The 26,295-nt window shown below is 36.4% G+C and overlaps 1 protein-coding gene across 2 annotated transcripts in view; it reads left to right on the top strand.

Annotated features, from left to right (window-relative positions):
- Window positions 1-25,762, top strand: part of LOC149554678 (uncharacterized) — a 66,258-nt gene extending 40,496 nt beyond the window's left edge. The window contains exons 4-7 of one of the 2 annotated variants that reach the window (XM_089828735.1): window positions 24,543-24,681; window positions 24,778-24,892; window positions 25,121-25,184; window positions 25,269-25,762. In XM_089828735.1, the coding sequence (XP_089684861.1) occupies window positions 24,543-24,681; window positions 24,778-24,892; window positions 25,121-25,184; window positions 25,269-25,544 (594 nt within the window). In that variant the 3' untranslated portion in view covers window positions 25,545-25,762. Of the gene's footprint in view, window positions 1-24,542; window positions 24,682-24,777; window positions 24,893-25,120; window positions 25,185-25,262 lie in introns of both variants that reach the window. The other variant, XM_089828734.1, reaches the window with a different exon arrangement.
- Window positions 25,763-26,295: the final 533 nt, after the last annotated feature.

Here is a 26,295-nt window from a genome sequence, read left to right as displayed (position 1 = left end):
TAATCATGAAACATGTAGTTGGCTTTACTCCAAAAGCCAACATGCTACACTAGAAGGGGGAACATGCTATGCGTCACACGCTTCCTTCGGCTGGTGTACATTATAAACCTCTGGCACATTTATCTTGAGCACGAGGATAGGTCGTGAACAAACACAATGAACATTCTGTCACTTCTAAATTTTTGTCTGTCAAAGAAATCTTGTGTAACTCTAGAATTTGAAACATTATAAGCAAACTTTATGTCCATGCTACAAGTCGTAATTCAATTGCAAGATATAGCAAAGCCAAGCATTGTGACAATGTGACAATGTGCACATATTGGTTTTGAGCAACAAGCCTCATAAACCTACCACAAATATTTCTAGACAACAACACGTGTGCTGGACAAACAAAGAACTACAAATACCAAAGCACAATGATAATATTAAGAGAGTTATCAAATGTACTTTGTTTTTTAGATTTTCCGCTTGCCTTGCTAGAAGCAATTGCTCTTACATCTCTTTCTTGGATACCCTGACATGAATGACAACATTGACTCGATTTTGATGTCAATGATGACACTATGTTCAACAAGATAATATTGTTTATCATAGCTTGGTAGACTCCATGGGGACAATGACATAGTGTGGCACAAAACAACTCCACAAACACCTTAACAAAATGTAGTTGCAAAGAGAATGAACACAGTGTTGATGGAGAGTGCTTACAATATGCTTAGTGGAGTCAATTTGAAATATAAACTCTAGGTAGAAGTAGTACCTTATTTATCTTGATTAATAGATCTCCTATTTTAACACTTATTGTTAAAATGGACAACAAGCCTCTACTTCAACATATTTGAGGTCTTGGTTGTGAGGCATTCATGCATATGCCCAAGGGGAAGTGGTCTAGGTTGGATTACAAAGGATTTACCTATATAGCTAATGGTTGAGGAAGTTGCACTTGAGGCTGAATTAGAAGTTCAAGATGGATTTGATAGGGAGGATAGCGTAGTGAGTTCACAATTAAGCTCATCTCTTTTGTTAGTGCAATATCTGTCTCATTGTCATGTGACAAATTATATTAACCATCTAAGAGAGAAAAATTGTCCAAAAAAAGATCATCTAGAGATGGAGGGTTAACTAGATCTCCATGCACCTTCCAAGATTTGCTCCCAAGAGCACTCAATGTTTGATGTGACAAGTTGTGTGTTGATATTGAACAAATAAATCCACAAACATGATAAATGTCTTTCTCTACAAAATATAGCTAAAAAGAATTAGGTTTAGGAGCAAATCCATAGAGATAAGACAAGAGGTTAAGCCATCTGAAATGTTTTACGAATTGCCAGGACTTTGGTTGCTCGTTCTAAGTCAAATAATAGAAGTACAAACTAAAATAGCTATGACTAACAATGATATTCTCAACAAATCTGTTAAGCAATAAAACAATCGGGAGGCTACAATGTTTTTGATCAAGGAAAAAGCAAGTTTTGAAGGTACCCAAAACCCTGTACAAAGGTATTCTATAATATATTCAAAAAGTCCATCAACATGAAACAGACACTAAAGAACACAGGACATGCAATAAGAGAAAAACAACACAGAACCAGCCTGCCCCCAACAAAAAGCAAGCATAGTGCCAGCATCTTCCCAGATTCTTTAAGGTCTCCGCGATCTCTTCTTCAATCTCACTTATCCTTTGGGTAGCTTTCTTCAAATCCACAATGTCCTAAGGGAGGGAAACTTACTTCTTGGTACTAGCTCTGGTCCTCTTGCTCAGTCCCTTAGTTCTGTTGGTGGCAATACCCTTGTCGTCCATATCAATCACAGTGTTCTCTTGATGCATTTTTTCCAGCCTGGTATTTAAAGCGTTCATATTTTCTGGCAAGGACTTCATGATCTTGCAACTAGGGTTCTTCTTAGAGTAGCTTCCACCTTGCCAATTCTTTAATTAATATCATCAATCTTTTTATCATATAACTCCTTGGCCTTCTCAATCGCTCCAACATTTTGTGAAAGACTGTCTCCCAACCTCTTTTCCTCCTCCTTGGTACTGTAATGACCCCATCTTTTAGCCTTCACGTTCTCCAAAGTCTAAGTGGAGCATAAGAGGAAATTAAATTAATTTCTTATAAAGTCATTAAATAAATTAAATTAAAAGGTGACTTTATATATAATTAATTTAATTACAAGGGAGAAGCTTCTAGAGTGGATTAATTATTGGAAAGGTGGAAGCCTCTAGTAATTTAATTTTCTAGAAGCACATTTAATTATTGTATTGCAAGGGAGGAGTTTCTAGAGAGTGCATTAATTATTGGAAGGGGGAAGCTTATAGCAGATGCAATTAATTAATGTTTTAGTTCCTTCTAGAAGGGTGAAGGAAAAGGATAAATAGGGGTGAAAGTCTCATTGTTGAGCATCGGATTTTTGTGAATGACATTTGATAAGAGCTTGGATGTGTGAATCACATATCTTTCTTAGCAATAGGGGACGTTCATCCTCTCTTGTAACATTCTAGACATCATTCCTGTGGGGTTTGGCCTTTGGAATACGTTGCTTGTACTTGATTTCATCATTTTGAGAATTAATATAATTTCAGCATCGGTTCCATCTTCAGTTTGCATTAAAGAATATATTTCAGCAATTGGTTCAGTTTTTGGGCATTTCTAGGGTGCCCATTACAGTGGTATCAGAGCTATAAGTCCTGCCATCCTGTGGAGATCTTCAACAGCTATGTTTGAGCATGCGACAAGGGCTTTATAATTTTTGCAATACTAGAGCAAGACAAAGTAGGAGTTCAGACTTGCAGAATGAACAGGGTAGTTCATCTGTGCAGAGGGACATACAATCCAGTCATACAAACACGGAGACATTCTTTGAACAAGACAACAGTATGGGTGACCAAGATGATAGGAATACTGGTCCAAATCAAGAAAATGTAATGTTCAGGTTATTGGGTACATTAGAGGAGGGGCAGTGGATGCAACAGGAGCAAAATAGGCGAATGGATATGATGTTGCAGCTAATGGCTAGACAGATGGGCATCAATATTAATCCAGGTGATGCCAACAATGGAAACAACAATAATAGGGGCAATGATAATGGAGGCCGAGACAACATTAATGGTAACAATGGACATGACAACAATGGCAATGAGGCTGATAACTTTAGACATGTTGCACGCCCAACTCGAACAACCAGCTCGAGACCTCTTCTACTCAACTTCCCACCCAAAGATCTAGTTCAATTGATTAATGAACTGCAGATTCACAGAGTTACAGGATCAGTTCATGAGGGATTGGGAAGCTAGTGGACCGGAGTTTTAGTCGGACATTTCTCTCAGAGATTACTTGGACTTGAGGATGAGACACATGCCCAGATCAAGAGGACGAAGTCAAAGCCTCGAGCTGAGAAAGAAAGTTGGGAAACTTACTTTACCTTATTATGATGCTTCAGGGAAGATGACCGCACGAGCTTGGGTGCAGAAGATGGATACATACTTGCAGTTGAATCCTATGCTTGAAGAGGAGGCTATAAAGTATGCGGCTATTCACTTGGATGGACCGACACATGAGTGGTGGCACCATGGCATGGTAACCTTGGGACATAATCAGATCACATCTTACGAGGAGTTCATTGAGAAGCTTATAGAGAGATTTGATACCAAGGATCTCGAATTATAGTTTAAGGAGTTGGCACAACTCAAGCAGTGGGGATCAGTTGAGATGTATATCAGTGAGTTTCAGAGGTTAGCTATGTTGGTCACAGATATTTCAGAGAGGAGGTTAGTAGTGTTGTTTATGGATGGACTCTCAGAACCCTTGCGAGGTTTGGGTCAGGGGGCATGACCCAGCTACGTTGCAAGAGGCCACTAAAAAGGCTCACGACTTAGCACCTTCTTCATTAAGGAGCAAATTTCAGTTGAAGGATTCTTATATGAAAAAGGACAAGGAGAAGGACAAAAAACCTTTTCACAAGGATGCTCAGCCCAAAAGAGATAAGTTGGATAATGACACCTTGACTGATTTGAGAAAGAAGAAGTTATGTTTTCATTGCAGAGAGCCTTGGGATTTATCTCATAAGTGTCCTCTCAAGGCTAAGGCAAATCAAATAGAATATTTCTCAGCAAAAGAGTTACAGTCAGAGAGGGAGGATCAACACTCTGATTCAAATGAGGATAGCACTATAGAGGAGAGCAGCATTCCTAAGGATGAGAAGTCATTAGCATGATTAACGGGGGCTTATAAGGCAATCGCATTTAAGGTTGGAGGTACTAGCCAAGGGCAGAAAGTGATCTCACTCATTGACACTGGGGCTACACATAATTTTATAGATGTACAATTGGTAGCCAAGATAGGTCTATAGACTAAGGAGCACGCCGGATTTAAAGTTATGGTAGCTAATGGTGACAAACTATTATGCACTCGGAAGATATCTAATCTTTACATCAGGTTTGGAGATGGCTATGAGTTGGAAGATGAGTTCTATGTGGTAGACATGGGAGACTATGATATCATCCTTGGCATGGTATGGATGGCCTCGCTAGTAGAGTTCACATTTAACCTAGCAAAATTGGAGATGAAGTTTCAGCATGAGGGAAGAACTGTTGTACTTAGAGGACTTTCAGATGGGAGTTGCAGAGTAGTTTCCCTGAGGAGAATGCAGAGACTTTTTCAGCATAATAACGTAGAGTGGGCAGTAGAATGTTTCACTATGCCAACTTTACAAGAGCCATAGGTGAAGAGTCATCCACCAGATATCCAGGAGATACTTGACAGGCACACTAAGGTATTTGGTGAGATTCCACATGGGGTTCCACCTGACAGGGGGATAGAGCATGTTATTGAGCTCGAGGAGGGAGCTAAACTAGTCATGATTACTCCCTATCATCACCCTAAGAAACATAAGGATGAGATAGAGAAGGCCATTAAGGAGTTGTTGGAAATAGGGCATATCAAGCCTAGTAAGAGCCCCTTTGCTTCAGCAGTAGTGTTGGTAAAGAAGAAGGATCGGATGATGCGCATGTGCATCGATTACAGGGCATTAAACAAGAAGACCATTAAGAACAGATATCCCATCCCACGAATAGATGAGCTGATTGATGAGTTACATGGTGCATGCTTTTCTACAAAGATTGATCTACGGTCAGGGTATCATCAGATTAGGATGAGGGAGGAGGACATTGAGAAGACAGCTTTTCAGTGTCGCTATGGCCACTTCGTGTTTTTGGTTATGCCATTTGGGCTAACCAATGCCCCTGCTACGTTTCAGAGTTGCATGAATCAAGTATTTAGAGAGCAGCTTAGGAGATTTGTCTTGATTTTCTTTGATGACATTTTAGTTTTTAGTAAGACTTGGGAGGAGTATTTACAACATCTTGAGATGGTGTTGTCCACTTTGGAGAAAGAGTCACTATATGCCAAGGAATCTAAGTGCAAGTTTGGGATGACGAAGCTACTATAACTTGGGCATATCATCAGTGTAGATGGGGTTTGGGTAGATCCTGAAAAGATTAGGGTTATTGTTGATTGGCCTACTCCTACGAATCTTACACAACTTAAGGGATTCCTTGGTCTCTGCGGATTTTATAGGAGATTTGTTAAAAGATTTTCATAAATCGCTGCACCCTTAACAAACCTTACTAGAAAATTGGCCTTCACACGGACAGAGGCAGCTCAGAGAAGCTTCGATCATTTCATGTCCAGTACTAGCTCTACCAAATTTCACAAAGCCATTTGGGCTTCATTGTGATGCGTCAGGAGATGGGATTGGGGCGGTCTTGATATAGGAGAAGCATCCCATTGTTTTTGAGAGCAGGAAGCGCTGTGGAGTGGAGAGGAGCTATTCCATCTATGGTCGGGAGATGTTGGCTATAATGCATGCATTGGCTAAGTTTCGGTCCTACCTAGTTGGGGGAAAGTTTGTTATCAAAACCAATCACAACAACATCAAATACTTCATGATCCAACGTGATTTGAATGATAGACAACAGAAGTGGATTACGAAGTTACAGGTCTATGACTTTGACATTGAGTTTGTCAAAGGTAAGAAGAATTTGGTGGCAGATGCTTTATCCAGGAGACCTCATATTAATGCTCTAGTTGAGATTACAGGAGATTGGAGAAATAAGATCATAGAAGAGTATGCGAGGGACACTTGGGCTTCTGGAGTAATTCCAGGCACCATACATGATGATCGTTACATGGTGATGGACGAATTGATAAAGTTTCAGGGTAGGATATATTTGATTCCTTCATCACAGTTTAGGGAGGTAATACTGAAGGCATTTCACGATGCACCTACAGTTGGACATCCAAGGGTCTTTAAGACCTACAGGCAGATCCGTGAGCGGTTTACATGGAAAGGTCTCAAGGATGATGTTTAGAAGCATGTCAGGGAGTGTGCAATTTGTGAGCAGAATAAGGGAGACCACACATATCTTGTAGGGTTGTTACAGCCTTTGCCCATTCTGGATAGGAAATGGGAAAGTACTTCTATGGACTGCATCACCGGGTTACCACGAGTACAAGGGAAAGATTGCATCTATGTGATAGTTGACCGGCTGACGAAGTTTGCTCACTTCGTTGCTATTCCATCCACTTACACAACAGCACAGGCGGCCGATCTTTTCTTCAGAGAGATATTCAGGTTACATGGGCTACCTAGTTTCATTGTCAGTGATCAGGATAGTAAATTCATGAGTGCTTTTTGGCAGGAACTGTTTAGGTTGTGTGGTATAGATCTTACACCTAGCACTAGTTATCATCCACAGATAGATGGGCAGACAGATATTGTGAATAAATGGGTGGAAGGATATCTGAAGAACTATGTGACTGCACAACAAAGGGCTTGGGTCAAATGGCTACATATGGGAGAGTACTGTTATAACACCACTTATCATATGTCCATCAAGATGACTCCATTCATGGCACTGTACGGATATGAAGCACCTAGTTCCATGGATCTGGTTTTGGGGGATAGTAGAGTGCCCAAAGCAAAACACTTCTTGCAGGATAGTCAGGATATTTTGAGGGTGCTCAAGGAGAATATACAAGCCCAAAATTAGCAGAAATTGTATGCGGACCAGCACCGGATAGAGCGCAGTTTTGAGGTTGGGGGTATGGTTTACTTGAGGCTACAACCATACAGACAGTCATCACTCAAGAAAAGCGGAGCAGAGAAGTTGAAGCCTAGATTTTATGGCCCCTACAGAGTGATTCACAAGGTGGGCGAGGTTCCTTACGAGATTGAGCTTCCGGAGGGTAGTCGGGTACATAATGTGTTTCATGTGTCAAGGCTTAAGAAAGCCATAGGTCAAAGAGTTGTGCCTTCAGCAGAATTACCACCATTAGATGAGGAGGGAAAGCTCGTATTAATTCCTGAGGCTATTCTGGATACTAGGGAAAGGACTCTACGAAGCAAGTTGATTAAAGAATATTTGGTCAAATGGAGATTTTTGCGAGAGGAAGATGCTACTTGGGAGAGTGAGCAAGTACTACAACAAATAGGACTGAGATTGCTTGAGGACAAGCAATTACAAGGAGGGCGGACTGTAATGACCCCATCTTTTAGCCTTCATGTTCTCCAAAGTCTAAGTGGAGCATAAGAGGAAATTAAATTAATTTCTTATAAAGTCATTAAATAAATTAAATTAAAAGGTGACTTTATATTTAATTAATTTAATTACAAGGGAGAAGCTTCTAGAGTGTGTATTAATTATTGGAAAGGTGGAAGCCTTTAGTAATTTAATTTTCTAGAAGCACATTTAATTATTGTATTGCAAGGGAGGAGTTTCTAGAGAGTGCATTAATTATTGGAAGGGGGAAGCTTCTAGCACTTGCAATTAATTAATGTTTTAGTTCCTTCTAGAAGGGTGAAGGTAAAGGATAAATAGGGGTGAAAGTCTCATTGTTGAGCATCGGATTTTTGTGAATGACATTTGATAAGAGCTTGGATTTGTGAATCACATATCTTTCTTGGCAATAGGGGACGTTCATCCACTCTTGTAACATTCTAGATGTCATTCCCTTGGGGTTTGGCCTTTGGAATACACTGCTTGTACTTGATTTCATCATTTTGAGAATTAATATAATTTCAGCATAAGTTCCATATTCAGTTTGCATTAAAAAATCTATTTCAGCAATTGGTTCAGTTTTTGGGCTTTTCTAGGGTGCCCATTACAGGTCCTTAGAGCACAACCCTTGTTATTTGAAACATTATTCTTATCTCTAGTAGACCGGGTGAGAATATAACTCTCTAGATCTTCACTGCTCCACCTTCCTTAGCTTGCATCTCATCAAACTTGGTAGAGAGGGCTCTGTACTAGAGGTGTAGGCTCTTAATTTCTTGGAACACCCATTTGGTAACTCTAAAGGAATAAACTGAACTGAATTTAGCAGTCTGTAGAACACCAAATTCCTTCTCCACCTTAGAGTTAAAGTCGGGCACTAAATTCCACATAAGTCGACCATGACTCATCCTCATTGTCTTGATTTGGCATAGAGTTTATCAATTGAATGGGAGAGGTAGGGGCTTCTTGCTCATGAGAGCTCTCATATTCCACAATAATAACATGTTAAAAAAAATGCAAAATAACAACAATCCCTCAACTCCATGACCCTCTTATTCCCCACCATACACTCGAAATTACACATCAAGGAACCCCCTAGCAAACTTGATCGTCACAATTTAGTATGATTATAATTTTTGCTTGCTGAAAACACACTGGTTTTGAAAGTACAATTGTGGATTAGCCTAATAACAAGAATCATGCGTAAAAAATGGAGTTTGTATGAGTCCAAACAGAGCCTTGTAAGTTTTCAAAGTGTGCAATACTCCTGACAAATTGTAAAATCTGGGAAAAATCATGCATCCAAATTTTTTTTTTATACATCTCTATGGAGTATGTGAAAATCAGCCCAAATATTAAAAAATTGCATACAAAACATAGTTGATATGTACAAGTTATCAACCTTAAAAAATTATGTATTGTTAGTTTCAAACTTTTTCCTTCTAAATTATTCCTAAAAAGGATCCTTTTTGCCCATGATTAGAGACGAAATAGGAACTGACAGTCAGAGAAATTGCCATTAATTTGACAATTTTCCTCTGAGTTTTAGAGGTATGATTCCCTCTTATATTGTAATTAGGGTTTTTTGGGGTATGCTTTTAATCAGAAAACAGTAAAGGGAAAACTAACATCTTCATATTGACATGCTATAGATGCGAAAACAAATATACATGGTTATCGGGAGACTCGTCTCCCCCCTAAAAGTCCGAGACGCGTCTCGGAAACTTTTCGCATCTCCGGAGACCTCAAAAAAGGTTGGTGACGAAGTCTCTTGAAGTCTCCCCATCTCCTAAACCAAAAAGTGAAGTCTCCCCGAAGTCTCCTGATAAAATATAAATGTAAAATATAATATTAAATAATTTTATATATTTTAGCCCTCATTTTAATGTTTTTAATGCAAAAATTAAGACCACCAACAATTTAAATGATTAAATCATTTAAAATATTTTATTTAATAAATTAATGACTTTAAAAACATTAGAAACACTTTAAAAAATATTTTTTATTCGACAATTTAAATGATTAAATCATTTAAAATATTTTTGGAGAGATGATTTTTTGGAGAGCATGATAGTTGAAGACCTTGAGATGGATGATCACAACCTTGTGGAGTAGATGATAGTACCATCAACATGCTAATACTAGATATATTTCTGTTTTTTGTTTATTGTACAAAGTGTTCATTTTTGTTTTCATATCGGCAATTCAGCATCAAACTATACTTTTTTGAATTTAAAATGTGAATATGTAATGATAATCTCAGCGATTATCAATCTGATATGATGGTGATCATATGCAATATTCGGAAAACAAATATGTCTATGAGATACAATATTCTGATCATGTGAGTTTTGAAATCGTTGACTCTATGAGTCTATTTTAATTTTTAATGTGACATTACTATTATTATTTAAGTTAGTCTTACAGTATTACTATTTTCAAATTTTGTATTTATTATTAGTATTAGACTCTTTAAACTATTAAAAAAATTTGCTGTCTCCAAGTACCCCCGTCTCCTATTTGAAAAATTGCCGTACCGGTACTTGTACCGGAGACCTTGAAGTCTCCCCGTCTCTCAGTGACCTTGCAAATATATGAATTAATGAGCAAAGGGAAAACAGAAAATGACACTGTTGATGTTTAGTAGCTTCAGTCAGATAAACCTATTACTATATATAATTATATGAGATATAATTACGTATAAGTTTATAAAATGAGAAAAAAATAATATAAGAATAATGATATATATATGTATGTATCATACTTCCAAGAATCACAACAATTCACGTGATTTGGCGATTCGATTCAAGCCAAACGATTTTTTGTGGATTGGTGAATCGAATTATTGATAAAGGGTTTATGAAATAAGTTACTAAATTTCAATGATTTTTTTAATTTGGCGATTTGTGGCCGATTCGATTCCGATTCATGGCCGATTCACAATTCGATTCGGCCTTGCCGATTCTAATTCTCGTTACTTATATATATATATATATATATATATATATATATATATATATATATATATATATATATATATATATATATATATATATATTCAAATTAATGAATAGACATGTCTCATGAAGGGACATGTCTCTTCTTAGCCCTTGCTCGTCATAAATAAAAGGTCGCTGCCATTTGGAAGACACATACCACATAATATGGAAGTGCTGTTACATTTGCAGCAGATCCGGGAAAACTAACGTGGTATCAAAGCCAACTTCAAATGTAGAAAGATAATACAATTATTGTGGCACATATCGTAGAAAGACATTGGCACTTACGAAGACTAAAGGGTATACATACTGCAGATATAAAACAAACAATGGAACAATCGAGTTTTGTTCATATAAATATCACTTGTTTAATGAAGACGTTGCAAATTCATCTTTTGAATTTTTTTACAACAGACATGGATTTAATGGGTCTTGACATTCAATGATATAAGTCAAAGACCATTAGTATTAGCAGTGAATGATTAGATTATGGATGTACAATAGTGACTAGTCAATTTGCCAATGTAACAGTGACAAGTCAATTTGCCACATCATCCATAGTATGATAAAAGGGGTAAACTCAATGGATTAAATGAAGAGAATGCCGAAGGAATTAAGGGTGAAAATTTTGGAAAATGTCTTTAAGATAGATTTGATAACAATCTACATAGTATTTTGAATCAATAACAAGCGAGAACCAATAGAAGACTAAAAACAAAGAAGTGTCGAGTGCTAAACATAGCAAAGCTATAAAGGACGTAGTGATGCCATATTGGCATATACATTGTGACTACTACAAAATAGAAAACAATGATGGTCTTAATATTCACATCATTTTGAAGAAGACGACGGTGAGTCCTATGCAATGATTCTACAACATTCCAAAAGATAGTTGTTAATCATTGGGAGTGCTATGCGTAGGATAGGATAGTGATATACAAGCAATAATAACCTTTTCAAACCCACATATTCATATCAAAACGATGACATTGTTAACAATTATACAACTTTGGCAATATGAGATTGTATAAACTAGAGGGACTATCAATTATGAAAAAAAATGCATTTATTGATTGCTTTCAAACATAGAGGAAGTGAGTATATATGACATATACACGTGTTATTAAAAGTTCAAAAGTAACTGAAGCATCAACTAAGTTTAGACATGCAGAAAGAAGATAATTTAGGTGACCATATCTGAAGGACCCTACCACACACGTAGGAATGCCAAAGACAGTTTGACAAATAAAAAATTAGCTCCTTTCAATAATTGGGGTCTAATTGAGATCCAATCGGTCGGAATTTTTTTTGGAGGAATATAAAATGAAGACAACAAAATTGGAAAGAGGATGAAGTTTTTTGTAAATAGTGGTGCTAGGATGGGTCGTGGAGACTTGGTGTATGGGGGAAAGCTTAGAAGCCACCCTGAGAGGCCAGGACTAGCCATTTTGGTCAAATGCTCACTACCTTGGGTCTATTTGTAATGAATTGGCATGAGGACTTGGGCTATCGATGGCTTACAAACTTAGATAAAAAGAGGCTAGTGTTGAAAAGTCATTGGGCCCCATAATAAACACCAAGATCATAGCCCACGTAGGTAAGGTGAACCCACTAATAACTCTGTAAGACCATCGAATATCGAAGGAGTACAAAACAAAGGTATTACAAACATTTGAATAAAGGTATGTTGGAGGTATATTATATATTTAAATTTTCTCACCACTACTATAATATGGCCTAAACATATAATAAATGTGTATATAGTTTTGAGATATTTGTCAATTCAAAGGGATAATGTAATGCATATATAGAAATATCCTTTAATTGAATAACTTGACATTATTAAATGTAAGAGGAATGGTTGGTGTGCAACAAGATAGATAGTAATATAATCTCTTATGAATATAAGTGAATATAGATTAAAGTATATCTTTTTAAAAGTATTTATTTATATTGCATTGGAACGATCTTATATTATTAAACATAATTATTTACAATTCTTGATTGTTATTTTTTATCAATGAAGTCTCTATCTTATTTGTATATACTATAAGAGCCATGTGCCTTGATCTTTTCCTTCAAGAGTGTTACTGTAGGGAGAAGGAGATTGAGATTTAGAGGGAGCTTGACATTTCATTAGAAACAACCTTGAAAGAGAGGGAGCAGGTAGAGGATATGAGTCAGTCAACCTTCTGTAATCTCGATCATACTGATTTAGAAACCATGTCGAGATGGATTTTTCCAATGACCAATAAATTGTAGCAATCAAGAGGACTGTGATTCATGAATATACCTCACGACTGTGTGATTTTAATGGGCCTATCCCCTATGTACATCATGAGGATGTGATGACTTTCAAATGATATCACTTGTATTTGCAGAATTTACTGTAAGGTGATGATCTTACAATAACTTAATTCTCTGTTATGATGGATATCTTACGATATCTATGTAGATCATGATAGATTACACTTTGCATGATTGATGTTTATATGGTAGCATTATGAGAATGCGTGTTCACATACCTTATAAACATTTGAGTAGAGGGTGAATGTTATGCAGATGATGTTCTAGAGGCTGTTACATAGAGTACGTGGTGAATATCATACGACTTGATGTTTTGGAGGTCATTACTCGCAATACTCGGTGAATATCTTGCATCTCATTTTGAAGGCCATTAATCAAAGAGTATTTGGTGAATATCATGTGTTGATATTTTGTAGACCATTACCTTATTGAGTACATGGTGAGTATCAAGTGTTGATACTCTGAAGACCATTACTCAGAGTATTTGGTGAAGATCATATATTCTGAAAACTAATGCTCATGATATCAAATGTGATATCAAAATGATGGATATCTTCTGATTAAAGATATCCTTGATCTTGCTAACTTGATATTACTTTGAGGTAATACATGTGTTTATCCTCCCTAGCTAAGATGGAGTGTTGATGTTTGGTAGTTTCAGTCAAATAAACCTGTGACTATATGTTATATATGAAATATAATTACATATAAGTTTATAAAATGAGAAAAAATAATATAATAATATAATAATATATATAAATTGGCAAATTAACGAATAGACATGTGGCATGTCTCTTCTTAGCCCTTGCTCATTATAAATAAAAGGTCTCTGCCATTTGGAAGACACATACCACATATTATGGGAGTGCTATTACATTTGCAGCAGATCCGGGAAAACTAACAGACACAAAGTCCTCATCATAACATATAAGCAAAGAGAGAATTTTAACATTTCAATTCCAGACAAACATATCTCAGAATCCAAATTTTCCAGCATATTTATAACCACATTGACCAAGATGGCATCGTGAGAACAATTTAAAAAATCTCAAAGCCTATTTCATAGTTAATTAGTATATTGGGAGTATATGCTTTTGGATCACCTAGATGCCAAAACAGAAAGACAAAGTTCGATGTCCTTGTACAAAATGACTACACTCCAAAATTTTGAGAACTAATTTTGTCTTTTACTTTCCTCTACCGTAGTCCCACTGTCCACTTCTCTCTGTTTTCTTTACCACAAAACACACACACACACACACACACACACACACAAAAACACACATATTTGAAACCGTTTCTTTTAATATCGGACTTTGAAAGTGACAAATATGAAACAAGAAAGGGTTACGAAGAGAAAAGACAGATCTAAATCTGAAATTTTTGTCACCATCATACTAAAAACGACTGTCTTGTGTTTTCAACAAAAGGAAGTTAACCTGCTCTGGGTGCAGGATTCCTAGCTACATCAAGCTGCAATAACATGAAGCGATTACAATGCTCAGCTCCTCTTTGTTTGTCTTTCAATAGGAAGGGTAAGGTTATCCTTTGATACTCTGCATAGCTAGTTTTCTCCTTCCATGCAACTGAGAGTACTTGAGAAACAATGTTTTCATCTTCCCTCCAATGCCAATTAGGTTGAGTTGAACAACAGTCGCTGGTTTGTCATTCAGAAGTTTTCCATTTGTAGGGAGCACCAGCTTGAGTAAATTCTTTTAGCTGTTATAGAAAAGCCTGAGTCTGAAAATGCCACCACCTTTCCTTTGTAGTCAAAACTTTAAGGCTCATTTAATTAACTCTGATGGCAGATAACCTCAGCAATAAACTTCACCACACTTTGCCATTGAAGAGCTATACTTTCCCAGGATTTGAAAAGATTTTGCTGCAAAAGATGTGTGACCTGGTACAGTTGGGGAGGGTGATAAACTCGTATGAAATTTCTCCCTGAGTGGTAGAACAACAATTCAAAGGTGACCCCAGCCCGTCGACAACAAAGGAAGTTGGGGAGTTGATAACACATCTGCAGTTTTCAACTATCACAAAATAATCTGAGAGTTTGCGATTCTGAAATAGCCCAAACCAAATAGCAAAAGCAATAACTTCTAAACAGGCTTAAATTATGGTTATAAATGGTGGTAACGGTTCTACCTCAGCACTTCTAACTCTGCCGCAGTAAGAGGTAATAACAATATAATAGCATAGAAGAACAAGAATCTCAGAGTTTACAGTATGTTTTTCCAAATACATTCAACCGGACATTCATTGACCCGAAATATACTCCATATAATTGTTCAGCAACAATGTGCAATAAATACATGTACAGGACTGTTCTAGGAATTGGGTGATTTACAAAAAACAATATCAAACAAATGCAAGGCACCTTGATGAAGGTACACTCTGATACCACTTGATGAAGGTACGCTCTGATGCCACCGACGAAGGGCCACACCACCCTTACCAACTCATAACCAAGAATGCAATTTTATTATACTTGAAAATCCAATATCAATTACAATAACATTTCTGCAAGATCTCTTAAGATCCAATCCAAACCCAAGCTAGTCCAGATCCACACTCTGGTAGAAACCTTCAAGATCTCAACTTGTGCTCACAAGCCACCAAGCAACCTCCTTGTTTCTAAACCGCAGTCACTAACTCTTCTCTAACCTTATCCAAGATCCAAGTGTAAACTGCCTCACATTTGGCACTCTGTCTACACACTCACAACTCCATCACAATCCTGTTGTAAACTGCCTCACATTCGGCGCTCTGTCCACAGACTCAGGAAAACTCACTCTTCACTTCCTCCTTCTCTTTCACACCTTCCAAGCCTTCCAAGCTTTCCAAGCTTCACCTTCCACAACTTCTACTTCCCAAGCTTCTCCTTCTCGAGCTTCTACTCCTCAAGCTTCCACTTCTCAAGCTTCTACTCCTCAAGCTTTCACTTCTCAAGCTTCTCCTTGAGCTTCCACTTCTCAAGCTACTCCTTGAGCTTCTACTCCTCGAGCTTGATTAGAAATGCTCATATGCCTTGCTTAAATAGGCACTTATCACCCAATGCATGACTTATCCACAACCTTCTAGAATTCCTCCACAACCTTCTACAACTTCCATAACCTTCTACAATATCCACAACTTTCTACAATATTCATAACTTTTTAGAATTCTTCCCACACACCTCGATAAATGGAATGACAACCATTTATTTTATTATTATTTTTTTTATTATGCCACCTATGCACCTCGAAAATAGAAATCACTTTTTCCCTTTTTTCCTGTTTTCTATTTTAAATTATTTTTCTTCCTATTTTCGTCACTTTCTCTCTCAATTTATTTTTTTAATAAATTTTTTATTTTTATTTGTTGTTAAATTTTACATTCAACATGTCTCCCATTTATTTAAGATGCTCCTGCATCACACCTGGTGTTGTGGAGAAGAGTCTACCTCCTCCCATAGCCCGTATTATGGGATAGTCTGTTACTGGCCGCTTGGTTCTACTTCCTGAGGTCTGCCTCCACATTTCATGCCTCTGACTGGACTGATATTGAACGGACTTGCTGCTGCTTCCATGGTGTTACCCGTTCTGTTTGCCTGTGGTTTTTCTCACTACGAAGTCAATTTCTTATTTCCTCCCATCCTGAGGTAAGGCCGTGCTGCATTTACACTCCCAATCCTCACGCTAGAAGTCGGCTTTCTTGTTATTGCACTATCACCCCACGGTTTTCTGATAGCATAAGAGATCGCTCACATTCACCTGCTTGATTGGCCCAGATACACCTAATTAAGCCTACAAATCTCTGCCTGAAAGTGTTTACGGAATGACTTACTTCTAAATGCTGCCCACACTATGATGGAACACTGAGTACAGCTCCATGTCTGGAATGAATGAAGCCTTCGATGAGTTGTTGGGGCTACGTCTAGCCTCTCCACTATCTCAAGGGGTTTTGTCCTTAAGATAACCAGTCACATTTAAGCAACCATTTGTATTTGATCAATTTCATATTTTTGCATGGTGTGAATCCCCATGTAGCTCCTTGCCTTTATAACCTTGATGTGAGGGCAAATACAAACAACTAAGCAATGTGGGATAAAAACTAACTTCATTTTTTAGTCACTTAAGTGATTTTAAATCATAAAGTAACTTTATAAATCAACTTTATAAAATAAAGTGACTTAACTATAGGAAGTTCCACACTTAATTATCTCCCCAATGAAACCAAATAGAATCTTGTGACTGGCTGGCATCCTCAAAATAAATGCCATTAGCCTATCCAGATGGAAAGATAAACCAACAAGGTGCCATAAGGCCTAGTGTGGAGAAGTTGACATTACAAATTCCATCTGACTTACCAACTATAAAGGGGGTTGGGGTAGTCGAGGACTTTCTAGACCTTTGGGCAAGCAAAAAACTGTGTTTGAAGACTCAGAAGACTTGACTGACTGGGTATTCAAAGGGCTAAAGAGGCCGACCATAAAGCAAACTTAGCATAATTTTGTATTAAGCTTCATACTATGTTTGAATACCCGGATTGGGTCCTTTTTTCTTTGGAAAAATATGTGCGTTGACTTGTATATAAACAAAAAATTCAATACTGAAAGGGTTTAAGCTAGAGTGTTATGTTGCTGACATCAATGTGATGTTGCCATCATGTTTTCGCAAAGTTGCAAGAAGCTTTATTGCGTTGCAGGATCCACTCCTTATTAGAAATTAGGCATCAAATTTGGAGATATTACCAACTAACGGGAGGGGGGCCACTAATAAATAGATGAATTGCTGCCAAACTTCTGGTTTTCACCAAATTTTGACAATCACTACCAATTCAATTGGAGAATGTCTCAATATGAAGAGGGGTCCATGGCAATTTCAAGACCATGTAGCGTCGATGTCCAAGGGTTTGCAGCTTTAAATGATGTGATGTCCCATTTTGAAAGTACTTCAATTTGCTCTAGTAACCAATCTAAGGTCTTATGAATAACTTCAATTATTTGTTCTACACTGGAAATACATGGAAATTGTATTTATCTTTAAGGGATTCCAATCTTTTGAATAATAAATATATATGTATCTATATAAATGAGATGATAGCTTTGTATAAAATATATTTGGATTTAGGAATCTCTCCTAATAAATCAACTTACAAACTTATTATCAATTCCCTCTTTACCGACGGGTCCTCATTGCATTGACCTTTACTACTAATGTTTGTTTAATATTGTATTTGCGTGCACTTAGCAAAGGCGATACTACTTACGGCGCTCCACAGCTTCATATTAATGTCCACGTGAACCGGATGATGGTGTCCCTTGTATGGAGTCCACTGGCACCTTAATCCGTGTGCGCTGGGATTATGTAACGTAATATGTGCTCGTAGATGCCTTTATTGCGAATGGGATATTCCATGTCTGCTCTCCCAAAATGAAACCCGGTCCTTTTCTTCCTTTAACCATACGCCCACCTTACTTCTTTAAATATCGTGCTCATCAATCCGATAAGGCATGTCCCTTCACCCATGTTAGCAGTGGTGTCACCCATCTCATCGATTTGGAAATCAATTTATTTATTATGTTTGATATAATGACGACAATAAACAATTATTATGTATTTATGTTATTATGTCAAAATCCTAATATTTTAATAATAGATGTCTATGTATGATTAATATTTGAATAAGTGTCTACAATAGTAATGCAATCAGTTAGGCATTTATAATAATGGAACTATATAAAAGATATATATTACTAATAATGCTTATAATTATTATTATTATAAATAATATAAATTTATAATTTAGTAGAATAAAGGGATTATAAATATTTATCTATATAGTTGTCAATAATGTTTCTTTTGTGAATAATCGATAATAGTATATATTTTAGTCATATAATGAACTATTATTGTATAATTTTATTTAGTTATAATTGTAGGATTCCCTTTTAGGAGGGGTCATGACAGTCCCCCCTTCTCAAAATTGCTTGTCCTCAAACAATATCATGCAGACACAAGCTCCTTCATAGACACAAAACATATTTGCATACAAAAAGCCTTGAAGATTTATGAGATATACATCCTTAATGAATGAAAACACGAAGCAAACACGATACAAACAGATGAAGACACGAAGCATACACAATGCAGACACATCGTATATTCTTTATTGATTCTTTATAATTTATTTTTTATAATGAAGTAGAGTAAAGGGAATGGTTTACAAAATATACTTCCCTAGTACGTTTTTTGATCATGGATTTTGCAAGAACAAGTAATCATTAGTATGCACATGTATATAATATCTCCAAAGAAAAGATGAGTCATAATAAATTAGTTCTAAACCAATATCCTACCAAGCCCAAAAGCGAAACTTTTGCCCTCTTGGCCCAAATGGAAGACATTAGTCATCCACATCAGGTGTTCTACTTGGAAGATTCTTAGCTGAATTAGCTTGACATGATGTCAATGTCTCTTAGCTTGACCAATCTAAGCCCAAGAGCGAAACTTTGGCCCTCTTGGCCCTGATGAAAATATTCTACTATTCCATCAAGGTGGTCTACTTAGATATCCATCTTAACATTTTTCCCAATCTAAGCCTAAGAGTGGAACTTTGGCCCTCTTGGCCTTGACGGTAGCACTTCGACACCCATCAAGGTGATCTATTTAGATGGAAATCTTATTCTTCTTAAATATCCTACCTAAGCCCAAGAGCGAAACTTTGGCCCTCTCGGCCTTGATGGCAGCACTTGACATCCATCAAGGGAGTCTACTCAAGAGGTAATTTGATTCACTAATTATTATAATCCCATATATATATTTTTAAAGTTTACCTTTTCTCATTGAATCACCACTAAATTTGTAGCTCATCTAGTTCTTGTCGGTCCTTTGCATCTTCATTACTCTCTTGATTATGTTTAGATCTCTTGTTTATCTTTCCCTTTACTTCCTTATCAAGTTTGGCATCCATTCTTTGAGCTTGGCTTCTCTTTCCACATGTATGTCCTGGTTCCCAACTTTACTTGCAATTAAAGCATAAATTTTTTCTTTTTACTTCATCATGATAGCTTTTGAGCTCTCTTCTGCATTTATGCCCACGTTCCCGTGGTTGCTTGCAATGGTAACATAACTCATTTTTCTAGGATTCCTTAGAGTGATTTCTTTCTTTCTCACAATGCCTGGAATGTGTGCTCAATGCATGGTTCTTGGACCTATCCTTTGTTGGGTGCATATCAAATTTCAATGCCTTTTGGATTGCATCTTCTAAAATTGTTGGTTCATGTGCTCCCATTGCGCTCTTGATCGATTCCTTTAACCCATCTATAAATAAATAGGCGAGTCTCTTTTGTGATATTTCAAGTACCATGACTGATAATCTTTCAAATTCCCTAGCAAACTCCATCATTGATCTTTCTTGTCTAAGTTGGGTTAATCTTTTGAAGTACCATTCCAGGTCTATTCGATTGAATCGTTTTATGAGTTTTTGGGTAAACTCATCGTAACTCTTAATTTGTTTATGTCCTTGGTTGTTAAGGCCATGTTGCCACCAATCTTGTGCTACTCCCCTTAAATGAAGAACTTTTTGTCATAGTATTAAGGAAAGATATGTATCCAACATTTGTACCCATGAGTGTGCTATAGTTCTTTCTGATCTGTCGAATTTTGGGAGACCCACTTTATTTATTTCCTCTCTTAGTCCCTTCTCTTGGTGTATGTGTTTCTTTCTATTAGATAGTGACTTCATCTGAGCATCACAATAGTCTTTAAAGGATATCTCCCTTCTAAGTTCACGATCAATTTTAGAGTACTCACTTATAATGTCATTTATATTATTTACTTTATTTAACCTATCCTCATCTTCTTGTTCCTCTCCAGGTAGGAAGGGGGTTCTTGTGGTTTTGGTTTTGGCATATGTAATTGATTGTTATTATCATCATTCTTGGATTGGTGAGAATTTGTATCATTACCACTTTTGTTTATATTACGGATAGCTTCTAGGAGAAGTCGGTTTGCTCGATTATAGCTCAAGTGTTTCTTTCAGTTTGTTCCAAACTTCCATGAGTGCCTGAGTAGTTTGGTTCGTTTTTTCCATGAAAGCTTTCAATTCATCACTTATTTGTTTGTTCATGTTGGTGGAATCTTTCCTTCCTTCCCTTTCTAATGCTCTTTGATCTTTTTGGTGTTTTTGCATTAACTACTTTCCACAAGCTGGCAAGAAAGATGCTCCGATACCACTTGTAATGTCCCATTTTGAAAGTACTTCAATTCGTTCTAGTAACCAATCTAAGGTCTTATGAATAACTTCAATTATTTGTTCTACACTTGGAAATATATGGAAATTGTATCTATCTTCAAGGGATTCCAATCTTTTGAATAATAAATATATATATATCTATATAAATGAGATGATAGCTTTGTATAAAATATATTTGGATTTAGGAATCTCTCCTAATATATCAACTTATAAACTTATTATCAATTCCCTCTTTACCTACGGCTCCTCATTACATTGACCTTTACCACTAATGTTTGTTTAATACTCCATTTGTGTGCACTTAGCAAAGGTGATACTACTTACGGCGCTCCATAATTTCGTATTAATGTCCACGTGAACCGGATGATGGTGTCCCTTGTACGGAGTCCACGTCCTTCCAATGTGCTAGGATTATGTAACATAATATGTGCTCGTTGATGCCTTTATTGCGAATGGGATATTCCACGTCTACTCTCCCAAAATGAAACTCGGTCCTTTTCTTCCTTTAACTATACGCCCACCTTACTTCTTTAAATGTCGTGCTCATCAACCCGATAAGGCATCTCCCTTCACCCATGTTAGTGGTGATGTCACACATCTCGTCGATTTAGAAATCAATTTATTTATTATGTTTGATATAATGACGGCAATAAACAATTATGATGTATTTATGTTATTATGTCAAAATGTTTATATTTTAATAATAGATGTCTATGTATTGGATTAATATTTGAATAAGTGTCCACAATAGTAATGCAATCAGTTAAGCATTTATAATAATGGAACTATATAAAAGATATATGTTACTAATAATGCATTTAATTTATTATTATTATAAATAATATAAATTTATAATTTAGTAGAATAAATGGATTATAAATATTTATCTACATAGTTGTCAATAATGTTTCTTTTGTGTATAATGAATAATATTATATATTTTAATCATATAATGAACTAGTATTATATAATTTTATTCAGTTATAATTGTAGGATTCCCTTTTAGGAGGGGTTGTGACAAATAACTTGCATAGTTGGGTGTTGCTTTGTATGGTAGTTCTAATAGGTAGGACTTATATAGAAGAGGTTAGTGACTATAGATGTATGGCGATAGCCATCGTGGGCTTGCAATAAGGCCACATGGTTGGTAAAAAACTCTCTCAGTAGGGATACTTCACACTTCAGATGCTTGTAGCATTGTAGGATAAATGTTACTGTCATCTAGTTTATGGTAGACGTTGTAGGGCTTGAGCCCTCAGGGCCCTTGCTACGAGGTAGACAAACACTGTAGTTTGCAGAGTATCCGAGAACAAAGGACATACCCCATTTATAAAAGTAAACTGTTCTTGAATCAATCTCTGTAAATATTTTCCTGTGTATAAATATACTGTGTTTTTGCTATAACCTATGATGCTAGTAGAGATCCCAGTTGTGCAATGCAAACCACAGATGGAATATTCCAACTATTCTATATTGTACAGGGATATGCTTTACATGATAAGTGTGAGCTTTTTTGGGGTTTGGGACAAAGTGTTCCATTTTGACAATTTGACAACTTAACCTTGAGGATTTTTGGCCTTTGGCTGCAATGGCAAGGGTGGATTCGATTCAAAAATCTTCAAGATGAAGGCTATATGCTATATCTAGAAAACACCTCCTAGATGTTTAAATTGATGATATCCTCACAGATTCAGCCTCCAACGTCTAACTCATACACAACAAAAGACAAATTCTACTATTTCACACGTTTACACTTTAAAGTGCAATGGCAAGGTTAGATTTGCTTCACCAATCTCCCAAATGCATCTGCAATACAAGGCCACTAAGAGAAACACTATAATTTTGTGTTTCTATCACACTTTTTTCTGTTTGTCATACCATTCAAGGATACAAGAGAAGAGCATACTTAATATTTTGAGAAATACAAGATCTATAATACAGGATCTCTTGAGACCATCCAAAGATTCTCATTTATTCCAATATGATGTATAATTCAGCTACAAGATGAAGAAAGGATAAAGGAAAACACAGAATACAAAAGATCAATTTGATATAATAAATTATGTTCCATTTAAATAATGCATTAGAATGAGATGAGATATAAGTGTGTATTAGGTACACTACCAAGAGAGACATTGTACAGACAATGTGGCATAATAAAGATGCAGTCACTTGTCTACAACATCTCCTACTTGTCTACAACATCTCCACCAAACTAGGGAAGGCAACTTCTGGGTGAAACTGCCCACAGGGCACCAGAGGGTTTACATCCATCAGTCTTCAAGAATCCAAGAGATTTTATTCACAGATTTAGTGAATACAAGTGTTCAAACAATTTTGACTATAGTGAATCAACTCTCTCTTTTGAAAATGCTCCATAGGGAATCAACTCTCTGTTTTGGACTGCCATCATTTTATATTAAATTAGCCCGATTTACCATGTTTGAAAAATGTCAACTCAGAACCAAAACTAAATTTTGAATTTTAAATTATTTTCCCTATCAATTTCCCTTAGCCCTTGGGAAATATGAAAAAATATAACCAACTTAGGTGTTCGAAATTTGATATAGTTTTTATTATATTATAGTTACATTGAATCTGAATATGATATGCTTATAATTCATGTAAATCTTGAAATATTTCTTATCCCCAAACCAGTAGACTTCTGTTGTTTAAGCCAATTTGGTAATTTATTTCCTTTTTTATATTCTGTTACTTGCATCTTAGATATAATGCACCCATCATGGGGTAAGTTGTGTTAATAACTCCAGCAGCATGGCTGTAAAGTTGAAAACCAACACAATAGTGGAATGAATTAAAGTATGCTAATATAAGGTTGAAGCAAGTATTATTCTTGTGCATTCTAGAAAAATTCTGCATCATCTGAAATTTAGCGCTTTGGAAACAAAGGAGAAATGGTGAATGAATGTGCATAAATGTCTAACAATTAGTGTATAACATATTAACCAAATTTCTTCAATTTTGTCCTAAATTTCCTTTAACTCAATACTGGAGGTTGGAAATTATTTGGTCCAAAGTTTATCTTAGTTTGGATGGGATATTATCAAGAGCTATCAGCTTAGTTCTAGGCTTGGTTTTTATTGTGTATAGATTTGTTTTTACTTTGAACTGCTTTTATATTGAATTAATTTACTGCATCACGATCTCTTTTTATCTTTAGTCTGGAGAATAGAAGAATTATATGAATTACATGAATGTTGATATGATATTATAGGCTTCAATGTTTGGCTCATCTTCCATTTTCATAGTTATCTTGAACTGACATCAGATCTTGGTCCCTCTCTGGAATGAAATTGGACTTGTGGATAACAAACAATGAAGGACTTTGTCTGTTTATTCCTATCCCATGGCAGCTGTGAAGCTTGACAAATGATAGTTGTCTAGTTATCCTGGTACTGACATGATAGGTAAACTATTTGCAGTTCTTTCCAAAAACAGAAAAGTATGTTTCTATATTTATGGGAGCGAATGATCCAGAGCTAGTTGCCAAAAGGAATAAGTTGCGTGAACAAATTAAAGCAAACCTTGTTGCTGCTGCAGCCTCAGGTGTCGATCTTGAAGGTTAGTTTTTTAAGAGAATCACTGAAAGTAGACTTGTATTGAATGATGTGAATTTATTTTTATCAAGTGATCTATAATGTTCATTTTTCTGTGCAGAAACTGGCAGTGATGATGATGGAGCCATGGACATCAGTGAGGACGAATTCTTCTTGGCTGGTAGCTCTAGTGATGAAGTTGATGCTGATGATGAATGGACAGATAAAAGCACCAGGTGAACATTACTAAAGCCTTTTTTTTTCACATGGCATTCAGAGACGGTATATATGATGCAAATTCCACTACTAGATGAAAGCAACCTGTATCGGACAATGTATAGTTATTTTAATTTGTTAACAACATAAACATAAGTTTTTGAGAATTTAGAATGCTGGTTTGTCCTCTAGGTTAACCATTAGTTAAGTTCGAAAATTCAACATTTTTTTGTTTTGTTTTCAAGCAGAGAACCAGCTTCAAGTGCTTCTGGGAAAGCTACTTCTGGCATGTCAAGTGATGAGAAAAATAAGGTTAGTAAAGTGAAGGAATTGCCTTAAAATCATAATTTCTTCCTAGTTTTATGCTCATTGAAACAATTTTTTTCATAGAGGCAGAAGTCTGCTAGGGACCTGATGCCCCCCCCACGGCCATGGACCAATCCATCTACAAGTACTAGCAGTGGGGTACCATTAAGAAGTGGCCACCCGTCCACTAGCCATACAGCTGCAGGAAAAGCCAGATCCCATGTTTCAAACAGAAGGTTAGGTGGCCCCTCGAGTAACAGCCGGGCAAGTCTAAAGAACACCTCCAGTCAGGGTGGCAGTTTGAGTTCCAACTCTGATGCCCAAAAGAAGCCACGAAGAAAACGGCGACCAAAGAAGAAAAAATAGCAGCACTTACAATTATTTTGCAAGTATTGTAAAAGTTAATCCTATACTCTCATTTAACTGGAGTAATTTCCCATGAAAACAATGTTAGTTTTTGTGGCATGTTCAGTTTGCCACGAGTGGATTCGGTGGCTAACAATATAAGTTATGTGCTTATACTCAGTATATTTAATATTAATTTCTCACATTTTAACAATGCAAAGAAAATGAATTGCTCTCGATATCTTTTTTTGATGCTCCTGCTATCTTTTGCTAATTTTTACAGTACGGAAATAGAAATCTAGTTGTCTACATTAGATACGATTGCATAATTTCATGGGAGATTGAGCGTTCCATGGGGATGCATACTGGGTCTACAGTTGATGCCCTGGTGGGATTTGGGGACAAATTGAAATAATAGAAGTAGAAAAACTGTTAAAGCTAAAAAGGGTGAGCATTACCATTGCAAATTAAGCACACTGTATTTAATTTGATTTTGATAGCTGTCCCCTTGCCATTCCCAGAATCTGGCTATGTTTTGGCTGTCCCTGAAATCACGCTCTATGTTGTCAAGTCCCAGAATCTCAAGGGTACTGTTAAGCACGTTTAGATTTTGTGAGAATTCTCCTTCCAGAAAAGTGGGTCATAATTTTTTTTTACAAGCAAGAATATATTTGTCTCTGCCCTTAGTAAATCTGACACTTGTAGCTTGTATTATTTGGTCAATTGTATTTTTTCTTGACCATTTTGTTTGATGGTGGGTTTAGAAACTGGA

Source organism: Cupressus sempervirens, chromosome 5, assembly GCF_028749045.1.
Source record: "Cupressus sempervirens isolate cs-2001-9-10 chromosome 5, ASM2874904v1, whole genome shotgun sequence".
Taxonomy (NCBI): Eukaryota; Viridiplantae; Streptophyta; class Pinopsida; order Cupressales; family Cupressaceae; genus Cupressus; species Cupressus sempervirens.
This window is presented reverse-complemented; position numbering and strand designations above follow the sequence as displayed.